Below are 15,984 nucleotides of genomic sequence, written 5' to 3' on the forward strand. Positions count from 1 at the left end.
TGAGAGGCTGAGGCTTCAGCCCACAGGTTAACTTCTCTACAGCTGACAATATATTTCTCTTCTTTGCAGTCGGTCTTCCTAACGTCCCCTTGATCGTAGGATCTCTAGTTTTGCTGGTTGCAATAGCAGTCTCTGTTATACTTTATCAGTCCTTCCGAGTTGATATTGTCCTATTGTATCGGGAGATATTTCAGCCCTACTCAGTCAAGGATGGTGAGTAAGAGTTGAGCAAGAAAGTTTAAAAAAAGGAAAAAGGCAAATCATATGGAAATGGATTTATTTGATAGTTGCTTACTAACTCGTATGACACCTAAGCCTGATCCTTCTCTTTCTCAAGCCTTCTGAAATCGTTTTGATAAGAGGGGACATACATAGATCTGGTAGTGCTTTACATTCCCTTGTTTCCTGGGTTCTGCAGTGATATATTACATAAAAGAGGGATTCAGTCCTGGTTTCATATTTTTTTAACAAAATTTTTTGCCATGAAAAATTGAATGACAGTGAAAATCCGATTTACAGTGCTATTAACTGTACTTGTTTTGTGTTCTCTAAAGCAAAGGAACCAGCCCGCTGGCTAGTGTGTTAACAGGTATGTGTTAGAGCAATACAGTTTTTATAAGCCAAAGAGAAAGGTACCAATATTGTGGAAGACACTTTTGGGGGGAATACATCCCATCCAACTTTAGGGGTGGACTTCACCTCAAGATTAAGATATCTCAATTTAGTCACATGCAATGAAGGTGCACACACACAAGTTCCCATCATAGATATGAAACCTGGAGACCTGGGGCTGGGTTCAGCTGTCTAACCGTAAGCAGCTAGTGCCGTTGGAGCTCCCTTAGGACTTGAGAGAGACCTGAACCCTTCTGCAGTGGCAGCTGAAGGACAGGCAGTGCCTAGTGACACTATGTTTTTAGGTGACCGAATCCAGCTCCTCATCAATAAAATCAGCTGAGCGAACCAGGCACTGGGTCCTTGCGTCGGTCGTCTAAACGTGTATCTAGAGTCATTTGGGATGGCCAAAAACCTGGACACATTACACAGATCTGCCAGATGTTGCAGTCTTCTGGAGCAGGGTCTGGAGATCAGGCAGGATACTGTAGGAAGTCTCAAATGGCACTAGATGCCTATGTTTAGGCAACTCACCTGGGCTCCTGGCATTTACATGAGAGTAATCTGAATCACTCTAGAATTAACTAACTGCAATGGCCAGTTCTCCACTGATTGTAGCAGTTGTTCAGGCACCTAGCTTTCATGTAGGCACCTAAATTTACATTTTAAGAATCTGAAGCTGACTTCTACCACAGATGTCTGCATGGTAGATATATACAGCTGATCTAGTTACTTATGTGCTTTTTAAAGAGGAAAGAAGTATGCTTTTTAGGGCACTTTCCACTTAAGTATATTTTATGATGAAATGAATCAGGCTCTGGAAATGGCTATTTCTTTTTTATTGTAAGGGTGGTCTGGACAAGAACCTCAGATAGCAACAAAAGAAGGGATATGATCATCTCCACTGGAAAAAAAAAAGAAACATTTGGGATTAGAAAACAAATGCTGTAATGGAGAACATATTTGAGAGAAATGAAGAAAAGAGCGAAAGAAATATTTGACTTTGTACTTGGTTCTGACTGTGAGACTACTTCCTGAGTGACGGAGCTTTTCACTCAGAAGTATGATATGTCATGGGAATGATGAGTAATTACTTCAAGGTGGAAAAGTTTTAACAAGTGGAGTGTCTTGTACTGAATGACAAAGGCTGTTAACAGCCTATAGTATCACTGAAATAACAAATGCTGAGCTTCAGCTCTATTTCATGCTAATATGCTTCAATCAATTGAATTCTTACTCTATGTACTTTGGGACACAGCCTTCACAATACAAAGGTTGGGTTCTCCAAAGTTACAAACACACAGGATGTAGCAATTGAGCATGGGAAACAACAAATATGCACAGTCTCTAATTTCCAAACATGCACCTGATGATATACATTATTAAGATTAGCAGGAACTTCTACTTAGATCTATTTCAAAGACTGATATTTTTATTTCTCTTCTAGCTTTTGCAATAGACAGCTCTAATTCATGTTAACACAATACACTTCCCTCTTGTTTTGCCTTACAGACGGGAAGATATATGATGCATATATTATCTACCCCAAAAGCCACACCAATGAAGCTAATTTTGTGGAATATTTTGTTTACCAAATCATGCCAGATATTCTAGAAAATAAATGTGGATATAAACTGTGTATTTATGGGAGAGATATATATCCCGGAGAAGGTAAGTTTCCGATCAGATAATGCACTGAATGACTTGTCAAGTTTGAGCAAATTGTGGTTCTAGCCCCTTTTAGGGGTATAGGAGGTCCCTTTATGTTCCTGAGCTTGCTGCTCATCTCCTCAGCAGCTGTGTGTCTGCTTTTTCAGGCAGGGTGACGCAATGGCACTCTGTGCTTGCCAGTGTGCTAAGAAAAGCAAGCTACAGGGCAGGGGTACAGATCCTTTATCATCTTCTTGGGTCATGCAGGAAATGTGACCCCAAGTGTGGTTCTTTGAAACATACACCTGCTCTTTGGGTAATGTGACTCTGCAGAGCCATCATCTGGGCAAAGCCACAACTAAACCATGCGTGACTAGGTCTACAAGACACGGAAGAGGAGAAAACCACAAACTAAGTTGAGGAATTAGCCTCGCTGTTATCACTCAGGGTTTTTCAACCTGTTATGAGGGTGTTGGAGTCACAGGAAGTTCAGCTTCTGTTCACTGACATGACCTACTTTAACTTCACGTAATTCCCAGCGCTAATTCAAGAAAGAGTTGGTATTCTTTATTCCAGCTTCCTTGTCTTCCAGAATGGAATCATGTTAATTAATCTGTGCTAATTTCCATATGGACATCTCTACACTACCTCTTATGATTGCTGTCATCTAGGCACTATCTGCTTTCCTCCAGAGCTGACTTGCCTGTTTATCTTGTGCTCTGGTTATTCTGTGGACCAGATCTTCGCTCCCTGTCAGTAAGCAAGCATGAAGCCAAAGCTGGCACAGTTTCTGTTACACATTTCTGAAATCATCTGCATTGGGCTAGGTATCATTCATCTGCCCAGAGCTGGGCTGAGATCTTTGATGTTCTTCTCTTCTGGAGAGTACCAAAAGTGCTGCCTGGCCTTCGGAAAAGCCACTGCAACAAGAATGTTAAAAAAGCTGCAAGAGTTGCTGAGCCAGACCATTCCCAGGTCTAGAAGAAGGAACTAACAGTAGCTCACAAAACTGCCAATGACAAGAACTTATGCCACCTCTTCAGGTGATTAGGGACAGTGTGATATTTTGTTATGGGGCACTACTCCTAAACTGTGGTTTATGGATGCCAATCCTGAAGAAAACTGAGCATGGCATGCAACTGAGGTGAGGACCGTGGGACTAAAAAGGGCTCTAATAAATTGGATGAAAACAAAGACATTTTCACTGTGTGAAGGCATGAATGGATGCCTGTAACCCAGGAGTGACAGCCGGAAGACTCACCAAGCCAGCCTTGGACAGTGAGTAAATTTTGTTTGACTTGTTCAGTCTGATTTCATCAAAACTCTAAAAATGTCCCGAGCATTGACCATCATCCTTCTTCTTCTTTTCTTGCCTACTTTCCCATCCTTCTGCTTTTCTCTTCCTTGTCCACTTTCATGCCCCAAAATGCTTTCACTTGGGTGGAAAAGCTATTCTGAATCTGCCTGCCACTGGGAGCACTTAAAAGTTCTCTGCTTCCAGGCAAATGGACTTTACCCATATGCTCCCCACTCTTGTTTATCTTCTGATCTTGAGCCTTTCATTACCAGGTTTCCAAATCCCAGACCTTGCAATTAGAATATGCTAAGCAGAGTAAAACAGGAAATGCCACTTTGAGTTATTATCATCTTTCCTGAACATGTATCATAGCGTTTGATGAATCATGTTTTTCACTTTAAAACTTCATGTATTTCCAGAAAAAACATAATTGCAGTGAGTACATAAAATGGAATTATTATTTCAAGACATGCTTATGACTCTTGGTTCCAGAGCAAAACTTTGTCATTTGAATCTTGTGTTCTTCCAGTAAAAAGGAAAGTTAAACAGAATGATTCAAGTGATAAACACTGCATAGCTGTTGGACTCCCATTATGCTTCCCTAAACTAGCATTCTTTTTGTTTCCTGGTCTTACTGATTAATGGCATTTTCTACAACAAAGGAATTTGAATTGGTGAACATCTCAGAAAGGCAAATTGTTTTCACAGAATACTCTCAGAGCCAAGAAATAGGACAGAGAAGTCATTGAAAGGGTTCTCTTCCTGATGCAGGAGCTGAAAGCTGTGCTCCTCTGAGACCAAGAAGACCCTTGCAATGGGCTGGCAGCCCCCAGCAAAGGAAGAGGGGATGCATATGCATCCGGCTGATGACATCTGCAAATCAGTGGCTTTGTTAAATAATTGTTACAACGAATTTCCTTAGCTTTGCTCCCACCTCCTTTCTTTTGACCCAGTGTCACATGCTCCCACCAAAACAACTCCAGCTTTCATTCTATAGACCACAGGAAACTCTTCTGAGATGAGCGTTTCACTAGACAGGCATTCATCTGCAGTCTCTCTCCCATAGACATCGCAGCAGGGCATCGAGAAAAGCAGCTCCTGGAGGCTTGATGTGGAGCTTTCCAAGCTGGCCCAGAAGTTTCTCCCACAGCACGCTGGCTCTTGAGTTTCCTAGGTTCAACACCTCCAACACCAGTGTCCCAGTTGCGGTTGGTCAGCTCTCCCTAACACGGCAGTGGGAAAGAAAAACACCTTTAGTTTTGCTGACATACAAATGTCCTGCAAGTCTGGATTCAGCCCCGCAGGGCAGATGCCAACCCAACCCACAGATTAGCATATAAATTAGCATGCTATAGCTCAGGAGAATTAACATTCCCTCTGCCAGTAAGTAACCTTCTTAGAAGCAAGTCACCCCAAAGTCTGCAAATGACTAGTTTTCATGGGTAAGTATTGCAGGATCAGTCTATAAAGCACTAAACTTGATAGAACATGATGCCTTACACGGAGGCTATTGATCAAACACAAAGTTGACGCAATCCAGATCTACTGAACTTGACCCTAGGTTGTTGGATTAGAAATTCCTAACAGTTCTTAACAGCAGTGAAAATATTAATGTTTCAACCGAAGAAAACATTTGAAAGGCAAGCTTTGGGGTTTTGGGTTGCGATTTGTTTGTTTGTTTGTTTAAGCTCTTTTTCTGATGAATAAACTGTACCAGACTGAAGTGAGACAGAAGTTATTTCTGCTTAGAAAGCAATGAAAATGAAGTGCCTAAACACAAGAGTTTATAAAAGAAATTTCAGAGTCTTATCATTTTCTCATATATTCCTAGACACAGCCAGTGCAATTGAGAAGAGGATGCAGAAGAGCAGACGGCTGATCATCCTTCTAACCCACCATCTGATTAATTGTAAAGAACATGCTTACGATCAACACATTGCTTTATACAACGCCCTCATTCAAAACGATACAAAGGTGATCCTGCTGGAAATGGAGACAATTGGGACTTATGAGAAGCTTCAGGAATCTCTTAGATTTATTATTAAGCAGCAAGGTACCATCAAATGGAAAGAGCAGCACACTGTGCACCCTCAGTCATCCAATTCTAAGTTCTGGAAACAGGTGAGGTACCACATGCCGCTGACACGCAAGTCCTCATGCTCAGCTAATGCTGGGTGAACAGTCTGTGAAAATACTGTTACACTACCAGGATGGACCACGTGCCTGCACCTCTTTTTCCTTTCAGTAGGTACATGGTTTTACAGTCTGGAAGTCTGGCTGTCTTTTTGAACTTTTTTTCAGTCCTTTAATTGAGTAACAATAAGGTAAACTGAGGGAAGAGGTCTGGGGAAGTAAGGGAAGTTTTCATAGGTATGGGAGTTCTGTAAATAAATCATTCTAGGCTGTCTGCAGAATTTTGCATGTCACAGATAACAAAATGTACCTATACTCTTTCTATATATAGTTTACGTATAACTGAAAGTTATGATTCTGAATAGCTGAATGTCCTGCAGGTTTGCTTTACCTTTCCAATGCAGTTGATCAAACATAAATGCCTTCTGTATTATTTGACTAGAAAGTATAATGTGTATTATGCAACTAGAAAATATAATGTTGTGCTTTCATTAATTTTTTTCCATCACTTATTCCTTTTTGATTCAATAGTAATACTCGTACCATGACATTTTATTTTTTCCTTAGCACAGATGCCTCAGTACAGGCTCTTTTGAGACTGATGTAAATACAGCATTTAAAAACCCCCGCAGTGTTAAGGGAAATAAATACACTGATATACATTTATATGCATTTTTTATATTTTTTTTATATATATATATATATATTAAACTGAATCTCACACAAAGGGGAAATTTTGAATCTTTCAGGTACAACAGGCCATGCTGTTACTGTTGCTATTATCTCCAGATAGAAATAACAGGTTATTGTGGTTTTTTTGTACACTGACAGCATTTTTTTAAGCTACTGACAAAAGAGACTGCATTTTTATAGCAGGCAGTATCCCCACCTTTTTTTTTTCTCCTTCTTTGACTTTATGCCTAGTTACACTTATGTCCCATAGGGAATACCCTGAGATGCAAAGGTCAGAGCCAAATCTCCTCCTAGTTCAGGGGAGTATGAACAAAATGTGTTCTAGTATGGACATCCTTGCAAACTTTAATCTTTTTAGCTTCTTAAAACCAGAAATTTTCTTATTGTTGGAGAAGGCTTGGTTTTGAGCTTCAGGCTTGCTACCGAATGGACTTAAAAAGTGAAAATTAGATGCAGAACACCTAATGTTACCAAGTCCAGGCTTACAGAACAGGCAAGTCCTTTCCTTTTACTGTAAGTTTTTATTGAATGTGGATCTTCAGACTTATGGATAGCTATTTGGAGTAGGAAAAATATGTATGCAATATATGTATAGATTTTTTTGAACATTAAATTAAAAGTTCTGTGGCAAACTAAACAGCTTTTCCCTGATGAGTTATATTTTCAAGTGTTCATGCACTCATCGCTCGCTTCACCACAACTATAAAATATCTAGTGTTGCATTTTATTATTGCCTCATTAGATTGTGTGCAGTGTTGGGTCCTGTTCCTAAAGATCCCTCTAAACCTCACTACCTCAGTGGAAGCTCCACAAAATGGATTCATGTCGATGTAAGAGACTCGGTTTATTCCTACAGTACCGTTTCTTCCCGAATGCTAATAATGAGGCATGTGTAAAGGCAGGAAAGCCTGTTGCTTTACGCTATGAAGATTTTTCACAGCAGCTTCTGAGCAAGACAAGAATATTCACTTCCAAGATTATTACAAGATCAATTTTTAATAGAGTTTGGGTCCTGAGCACTTAATGAGGAAGAAAGGATGATAACTGAATATCTTGGAAACAAAAAGTCTAGGATGAATTTTGAAGCTGGAAAGGGGTAAGAGGAGAAGGTAAAATGAGGAAGTGCACGGGTTCAGCAGTGAAGCAAATTACTCTGAAACATACTGATATCTCACTGACTTCTGTTAGCCAGGCATGTAGTTATGATGGTGAAAACCAGACTCACTAAATGGCTCTTGTGGTGACACTCCTTTTATATCAAGCCTCATGGTCAACCAAGAAAAAAAAGAGGAAAACAGTATCAAGCAAAACCTGACAACTCTTATTGTGGTTTACCAGCAGTGAACAGTATGGCCTTGACAGAAAGAAAAGGGGCAAATTCTGAGAGTGGCAAAGAACTTTTACAGAACGAGGGGGTGACTATGTGACTGTAATAATGACAAAAAAATCCTGCAGTTGTCGCTTCTTTTTGTATTCCTTGGTGGTTAGTAAAGAAATCTGAGTTATGCATTAAAATTAATGTCTTTCTACAGATGTTATCACATTTGTAGTGTTAATTTGTAGTGTTAAAGAGAAAGCACAAAAAGAACTGTGGAATACTTTTACAACACCATTACAACATCAGCACCACTAAGGCCATACCTGGAGTCCTGTGCCCAATTCTGGGCTCCTCAGCAGAAGAGAGAAATGGACATACTGGAGAGTGCAACGAAGGGCCGTGAAGTTGGTGAAGGGACTGGAGCATCTCTCCTATGAAGAAAAGCTGAGAGAGCTGGGACTTTTCAGCCTGGGGAAGAGAAGGCTCCCAACTGAAGGGAGGGTACAAAGAAGAGGGAGTGAGGCTCTTCTTGATGATGCCCAGTGACAGGGCCAGAGGCAACGGGCACAAACTGAAACACAGGAGGTGTCTTCTGAACATCAGGAAACACTGTTTTATGGTGAGGGTGACCCAGCACTGGCACAGGTTGCCCAGGGAAGTTGTGGAGTCTGCATCCTTGGAGATATTCAAAAGCTGCCTGGACATGGTTCTGGGCAACTGGCTCTAGATGGCCCTGCTTGAGAAGGGGAGTTGGACTAGATCACCTCCAGAGGTGCCTTCCAGCCTCAACCATTCTGTGCTTCTGTAATATGCGACTTACTTACAAACAATCTGAATTTTCAAAAACATGTTTTTAAAGAAAATTGGCAATTTTTACACTAGGCAGTCTGCTTTAGCGGAATAACAGAAGGACAGTCTGCCCTGTGCAAAAAGTCTCTCCTTTCATGACAAACAGCTCGTAGAAGAATCAGTTTGGATGCTTAAGGCTTAAACGACACAGAACAAAGGTAATTTTGTTGCTGAATTAGAACTTCCATGTAGAGATTTAATGCCCTTTAAATTCCGCCCTCTGCTCGCTGGTTTTGGTACCTCAAGGGACTCCGGAGAGCAGATTTGCTCTCACTTGTTAATAGAGCAGAGTCATCTTGCCACCTAGTGGATGAACAGGCATTAAGAGATTCTGACCAACCAGAAATTAGTCTAATAGCATTAGAATTAAGCACAGTGAAATTTTCAGGGTGTGCATACTGCTGTAGTCCCCTGAAACCCATGCAGCATTATTTGTAAACAGCAGCTCAGAATCTGGCATTCAGAATACAATGCTGACTCTCTTATAATAACGTATTTTGAAGGAACATAAGTGTCTCCTTGCCATATAACTGCAATCATACAGCATTGTATGTCCCCAGTTGTAAAACCTTATCTCTGGATACTTCATATGTGAAAAGTATACACTGCATTGCTGGCAACAAAGAAATAACAAAGAGGCAGGAATAAGCATTGACTTAACTGACACTGAGGTCAGTGGTGACGGTCCCGGTGACTTCCAAGGAATGAAAACCAGCTCCTGCTAATAGGAAGTAGGATAACTGTAGACAGCACGCACTTAGAATGTACTGCCCTCCCCACATATGCATTTAGTATACACCAGCCCTTTGTGTGAACATATTTAATGGTTTGGCCTTAAGGTCCCCTATACTGTTGAGATTTGATGTTCCCACCACGCACTGAACTGTGACCCCTCCTGGTTTCTTCACCTAAACGACAGTCCTGAAAAGCCAGCCCAGCTATTGCTCCTGCCACACGCAGGGAGAAAGTTTTACCTGTATTTGCTTCACATGGTTGTGAAGCCCAAGACACTGACCACCAGAAGGAAGTTTTTAGAAGTTTTTGTAGCACGCTATTATTTGTAGTGTACGGAACATTAATTTCTTACAGCATTGGAAGAGTATGTTTGGAAGATAATATAAAATTGATGGTATATTCTATTGAAAAATTGTACATGCACAACTGTATCTTCCAGACTTTTTCAAGGGTTGAAAAACTACAGTTGTTGTGTTAGAAACACGTGCTCATGTGCTCCCTTTTCCCACTTTAAAGAGTGAGCTACATACTTAATTTTATGTGAAAGGTAGACTTTGTTGTATAGTAATTTATTCCTTAAAACTGTTTCCAGTCTTTATAGATCTTCTGGGAAGGTTATGAAGCAATCCTTCTTGAAGCCATTTCAAAGTACACAAAGGAGAAGAAGGTGACTGGATTTACAAAAAGCATATCATGCATATCCAGCCGTGCTGTGGACCATGGGAGAACACTGGATGCTCCATACCTTGAATTGAGCAAGACCTTTGACACAGTCTCTGTTGGTGAGATATAGATAAGTGGACAAAGGTGAGTGGAAAACAGCAGAACCAAAGTCCCTGCGGGATCAGCGTGTTGTGATCAGTATATTAACCTCAGCTCAGAGTAAATTACTGGTGGCATCCCTCAGGGACTGATACTGGTACCACTACTGTTTAGCATCCTCATTAATGACCTTGGCAATGGGACAGGCTGCACAATCAACAGATTGTCAGACAGAAAAACAAACTGGGGAAGGACAAGTGACACATTGGAGGGCTGGGCGGCTGTTTTGGACAGAAACAGGCTGGAGAAATGGACTGATAGGAAACCCACAAAGTTCAACCCACATGCAAAGTGCTGCATCTGAGATGGAATAAAACCATTCAACAACACAGCCTGGAGGTCAACCCAACACAAAGCAGCTTTGCAGAAAGAGACTGGATGTCCCGGTTCACACTAAGGTGAACATGAGTCAGCAGTATGTCCTTGTGATAAAGGCGGACAGCTGCTCCCTGCACTTTACCAGTGAGAGTGTAGCCGAGGAAAGTAATTATTCCCCTGTGTTCAGTATTTGTGAGATCACATCTGGAGTACTATGTCAAGTTTTGGTCTCTCCAGTACAAGTGAGGCACTGACATACTAGAGTGAGTCTGGGGAAAGACCACCAAGAGCACAGGACATGGAGGGAGAGGACAAGAGGTCCTGTTTCTGTCTACAGGAATCTAATGGAAAGATAGAGAGAATGGATGGAGCCAGGGTCTTCTCAAAGGAGTGCAGTGATGGGACAAAAAAGCAACTGCCACAAATTAGAACACAGGAAATTTAAAATACGTATTAGGAAAAAAAAAATCACCATATGCATGGTTAAATGCTGGAAAATGTGCCCAGAGAGGCTGTGGGATCTCCATCCTTGGAAGTGTTTGGGTCTCAGCTGTACGTGCCCTGAGCAGTGGCTGGACCTGATGACCTCCCGAGGTCCCTTCCAACCCGAATTATTTTGTGATGCTACGATGTGGACAAAAGTTTGGAAATGTGCAACTTGTGTATTTTAAAACTTCTGAGAAGCATGTGAGGCTCTAACAGACATTATCAGTCTGGAATCCCTGCTTTTTGACATCAGGGACAGATAATGCTGAAAAAAATATGGAATATAACTTAACTTCTGCTAAGAGTTAATATAACAGGTATACAGAGATAACAGAAGTAGATTAAAAAGGGCTATTACCAGCTAGAAACAAACAGGCTTAGACTGTGGTTATGAGAGTTGGATGTGTTGCTATTTATGACGGAAATAGTTTCACGGTTTAGGTTTTCAGTTAGCACCTCTGTGTAGTATATGTTGGATGGAAAGGAAGATACGAAAAACTGTGAGAAGTAACTTGTCTTCCCTAGCTGATTGGTCAGGTGGTCAGAGCTTCATACAAAAATCTGTTTTTCAATATTAGTGCAAACTTTCATTTTCATCATGGCATTTTCATAATGAAAATTTGAGCTTTAGTTATTTTGGGTTGAGTTTCTTCTCTATTATGAGGCTATGACTTCTCCATTAAAATTGTATTTATCTGAGGACTAAAACCTGTAAACTTTATTCTCCTTTCATATACATTCACACATCTCAGAGCTAGCGATGACATTAGTTGAAAGGACTAATTGAACGCAGCACTTTCTACAACACAGATGAAAGTTCAGAAACTTGAGAGTATTTCAAATGGGTATAAAAACAAATGAATGTGAGAACAGCTCATGGAAAATATTGTTGTAAAAGAGTGAATTTAAAAAAAAAAATAGATGTTTCCAAACTGTCACTAGCAAGATTTAGCCTGTCAAAGTAAAAAGCCGGTGACATTGTACTTTACCATTTTATTTGTTGGCTGCTATATTTCTTTCAGACTCTCATGTAAAATCATTATCCTCTTTATAATATCTACTTTCTTCTAAGTTTAAAATCTGGCACTGAATCATAAAACCCAAAACCACCGCAAAGTATCTTGTACACTTTTTAAAAGTAGCTATACTGGGTCAGATTCTTAGCTGGCTTTCCTGAAGTTATGCTGATTTATGTTAGCTAATGATCTGGTTGCTTTTATATACAATTGTTTCAATCTGTGATGAGGAAAACAAATGAGGTGAGACAGTAAAACTCTCCAGGGTTTCTTTGTTTCACCACAGCAGTAAAATATGCAAAAAAGCCAGCTCTGTGGAATCCTTCCTTTTTTAGTGTAACCTGCTTGTTTTACCTCTGAAGTGACACCTCCTGTTTCTGTTGGGAACTTCTACGTTCCCAGCTGTCCTGGGTAAGAAAAAAAAAAAAGGGTAGCTGTCACCAAACAAGTTTCTGAACATGAAAAGGGTGATATGAAAATAAAAGAAATCCTGAGGGGATGAATTTTTTCCTGCTGCTATCAAAATAACTTTATTTAAATGTACAGTGAATCATTGCACAGTACATATCGAAGAAACCATTCATGTGAAATAAACAGTGGCAAGCATTAATTTACTCAGGAACAGTACTTAAACAGGAAATACGGCTGTCAGAAATCCCTAATGGAACCACAGTTCAAATACATCAACGTTTTGTAAAAAGCAGGCTCAGCTACTGGCATGAGGGCTTATTTAGAAGTGAATACATACACTCCCTTTGCAGTAATGGAGCTATAAAATGTTTCATGTCTTGAAAGCTTGCATTACTCTCTCCCCAAAGGGGATGCTATCACAGAAAAAAATAGCACTGAAATCGGGACATATCTGATCAAAGTGTTGCAGAATCACGTGTTTTGCCTTGTCTCTGTTCCTGCAGATCATAGTTTGTAATGCTTTGGGGGGTTTTCATTTCTTATTTTTTCTTCTTTTTCTTTTTCTTTCTTTTGTGGTCTTTGCAGAATATCAGCCTTTCAGGATATTGTTTATCTCTGCACGTCGTCGTTCTCAAAATGGGCAATGAACGTTGGGGGGGGGGGGGGGGGGGCGGGGAGGAAGCTGTAACAGAGATAAAAGTTGCTGTATTTAGCTCAATATACGTGTTCCTAAACCTCCATCCTACTTCCATCACGCTTCTTGGAAAAGAGTCCTGCAACCGGCATTCAGCAGAAAAGCGGAGGAAGAGGTGTTTTGGCTAAAGATAACCGAAGACATCACCTCCTTAGGCCTTTCCGCCCCCCCGCCGGAAGGTTGTGAGAGGCAGGAACCCCCTCCCCTAAAAAAAAATAAAGGTTGATTTTCCCTCCCTTTGCTCGCGGCGGAGGGGGGGGGGGGGAACCCCTGGCCTTCACCCACGACGGGCTGCCAGCCCAGCACCCTTGGGAAGCCAAGGTAAAATACTTCAACCTGCCTTCTCCGTCCCGCTGCCCGGCCACACTCCCCGCTCCGGCTTTTTTCCAGCGAAACCGGGAAGCGCCCGCCCGGGCTCCCCGCAGCCCGCCGGAGGAAGGAGCGGCCCGGCCCGGCCCGGGGCTCCCGCCGGCCAGGTAGGGCCCGGGGACAGCGGGACGGCCAGGGGAGGGCCGGGGAGGGAAGAGGAAGGGCAGGCGGGCTGGGGGGGAGGCGAGGGCCGGGCGCGGGCGGCTCTTTCCTTCCTCCCTCGGAGCCGAGCGTCTGCCTCTGATGAGGGCATCTCTGCGGCCGTGCGTGGGGGGGTCCTTCGCTTCGACCCGCCAGCCCACCGCCCTCCGGCCCCGCGGCTCCGACTCCGGGGCACCCTGCCTGTCCCCAGCCCTGCCTTTCCCTCAGCCCTGCCTTTTCCCTCAGCCCTGCCTTTTCCCTCAGCCCTGCCTTTTCCCTCAGCCCTGCCTGTCCCCTCAGCCCTGCCTGTCCCCTCAGCCCTGCCTGTCCCCTCAGCCTTGCCTTTTCCCTCAGCCTTGCCTTTTCCCTCAGCCCTGCCTGTCTCTGCCGCACTTCCCTTGCCCCCGCGGTTCCCGCCCGGCCCGGGCACCACTCTCCGACTCTCTCCCGGGCCCATGATATACTTTTTTTCCCTTGTTGGAGAGATGTCATAAATCGTTTAGCTCTGAAAAGGGCTTATTTCAACACACAGCCCCTCGGTGGCACTGCAAAGTCGCCCTCCCCGGGCTGCCCCCGGCCCTTTCCCTCACACCTCGGTGGCTTGGGAGCAGGGCGGGCTCCTAAAGTGCTATTGTAGATGGTACCAGCAAAAGATGATGCCTAAAACATTGGTGTATCTGCCCTCAAATACCTCATTTAGAAAAGTTAATATTCGTAATTTCCTATTGCCTTTCCGTTAATGCTAGTAAAAATTAATTTCTCACATCTACCTTTTCTGTTTTCCTCCCTGCAGTTCACAAAGTGAGAAATTCCACTCTTCCTTTTTCAGGAGGTTTTTCAGACTGAGCTGTCTTTGTACTGACTCACTTACTGAGAGAGATCACTCTCTGTTTCAGTGATGAACGAGGTTCAGAAGAGTTATAAGCACAAATTCTAACTCTCTGGAGTTTGGAAGACTGCTACTGCATCAGCTTTCCACCTGGCAAGACTTGCATAGTAAGTAAACGGCTTCACTTAACATTGTTTGAAATGAGGATGGATTTTCATTTTTACCAATAAATTGCAATCCTGGCAGAATGGTCCTTGGACCTAGTATGGTTAAGGCAACTGTTTGCTAGATCCTTTTGTTTTCTTCATGAATCCTATTCAAATTATGGCACTGTGTGGTGATATTTGAAAAAGACTTAAATTCTGCAAGAAGCCATTCTTAAAGAGGTAAGATTAGTGCTTCCCTCCCTTGACCCTAAAATGTCTGTTCAGACAGTCTGACATTCAGAAGAATCTGTTGGTTTTAAAAAAAGGAAGTCACAACCCTTTGGGACCAAATTCAGGTTTCCAAAAGCGTTGATCAAAATGAGTTACTTGACCAAAATTGAAGATCACTTTGACGTGTCAGCCCCCTTTCATTCCAAAATCTTCTGGTGATTCTAGGAAAATAAGGAATAATTATAACGATGCTTAAATACACACAATTGTCTAGTTCATAAGGTATCATTAATGCATTTTACAGAACTTAAACCTTCAGTTTGTTTAAAGATTTTGTCGGCTTCACAATGGCACAGTGATTTTTAAGAACCATTTTTTATTATTAGAATTCCATCAGTGGGTTTAAGCGTGTATGAAATTTGAAAAACATGCTTAAAGCTATTGTCACTTTGGGCCTTATAGACAACTGGTTTTTTTATACTTTTTTCACTGAAACTGCCATTCCCCATTATTGCCTTAGCATTTTGCCCATTGAATATTTCTATACTCCTTTGTTAGGCAGAGCATCTTTGCCTTTACTTTAAAATAACTCTTCATTTCTTTCTGAAAATTAAAAATCTTATTCTGCTCCTTGAAGTATCTCTTTATACTAGCTGAGTTTCACCAAAAGCATTTATCTTTCTTTCCCCCCCCCCCCCCGCCTAGTGTTTCATTGAAGAGTATGCAAACCATATGGCTCAAATGTACTGTTAGCCTGGAGTAGAACAATTTCAGACAAATTGATCAGGTCAACAGCAATGTGAGAGTAAGATCGAGGACCTGTGTTTTGCTTGTTAACAGTAGCCAGTAATCCCAAACCTGGTTATTACTAAGTAGCTCACATTACAATGTGTTCTTTAATCCCTGTTAAAAGAACGGAGGGCTCTGTTCTGCATTCAGCAAAGCTTCAACTGTGTGCTGATGTGATGTGCCAACAAAGAATGGGATTTAAAATTAAAAATCCAGTGATAAATGATTTTATCTTTATGTAGTGGATCATAGTTTCATGGTCTGTAACAGCTGTATTTCTTCTGGATGTGATAGGGTGAAAAATGAAAAGTAAATTCAAGAAATGAAAATAAAGAGAGAGGCCCTTCTTCCCTTGTAAAGTGTAGCAGTTTGAATCTCCATGTGTAGAAGGGAACTGAAACCATGTCTGACGAGTTTGCTGGATGACCCTTTAAAGTTGCTTGTT

The 15,984-nt window shown here is 41.8% G+C and overlaps 1 protein-coding gene across 2 annotated transcripts in view; it reads left to right on the forward strand.

Annotated features, from left to right (window-relative positions):
* Positions 1–7,022, forward strand: part of IL1RL1 (interleukin 1 receptor like 1) — a 29,250-nt gene extending 22,228 nt beyond the window's left edge. For both annotated transcript variants that reach the window (XM_069770131.1, XM_069770132.1), the window contains 3 exons: positions 70–213; positions 2,125–2,283; positions 5,391–7,022. In XM_069770131.1, coding sequence (XP_069626232.1) covers positions 70–213; positions 2,125–2,283; positions 5,391–5,737 — 650 coding nt within the window. In that variant the 3' untranslated portion in view covers positions 5,738–7,022. The remainder of the gene's footprint in view (positions 1–69; positions 214–2,124; positions 2,284–5,390) is intronic.
* Positions 7,023–15,984: the final 8,962 nt, after the last annotated feature.

The sequence above is a fragment of the Haliaeetus albicilla genome, chromosome 25, assembly GCF_947461875.1.
Source record: "Haliaeetus albicilla chromosome 25, bHalAlb1.1, whole genome shotgun sequence".
In the NCBI taxonomy this organism is placed as follows: domain Eukaryota; kingdom Metazoa; phylum Chordata; class Aves; order Accipitriformes; family Accipitridae; genus Haliaeetus; species Haliaeetus albicilla.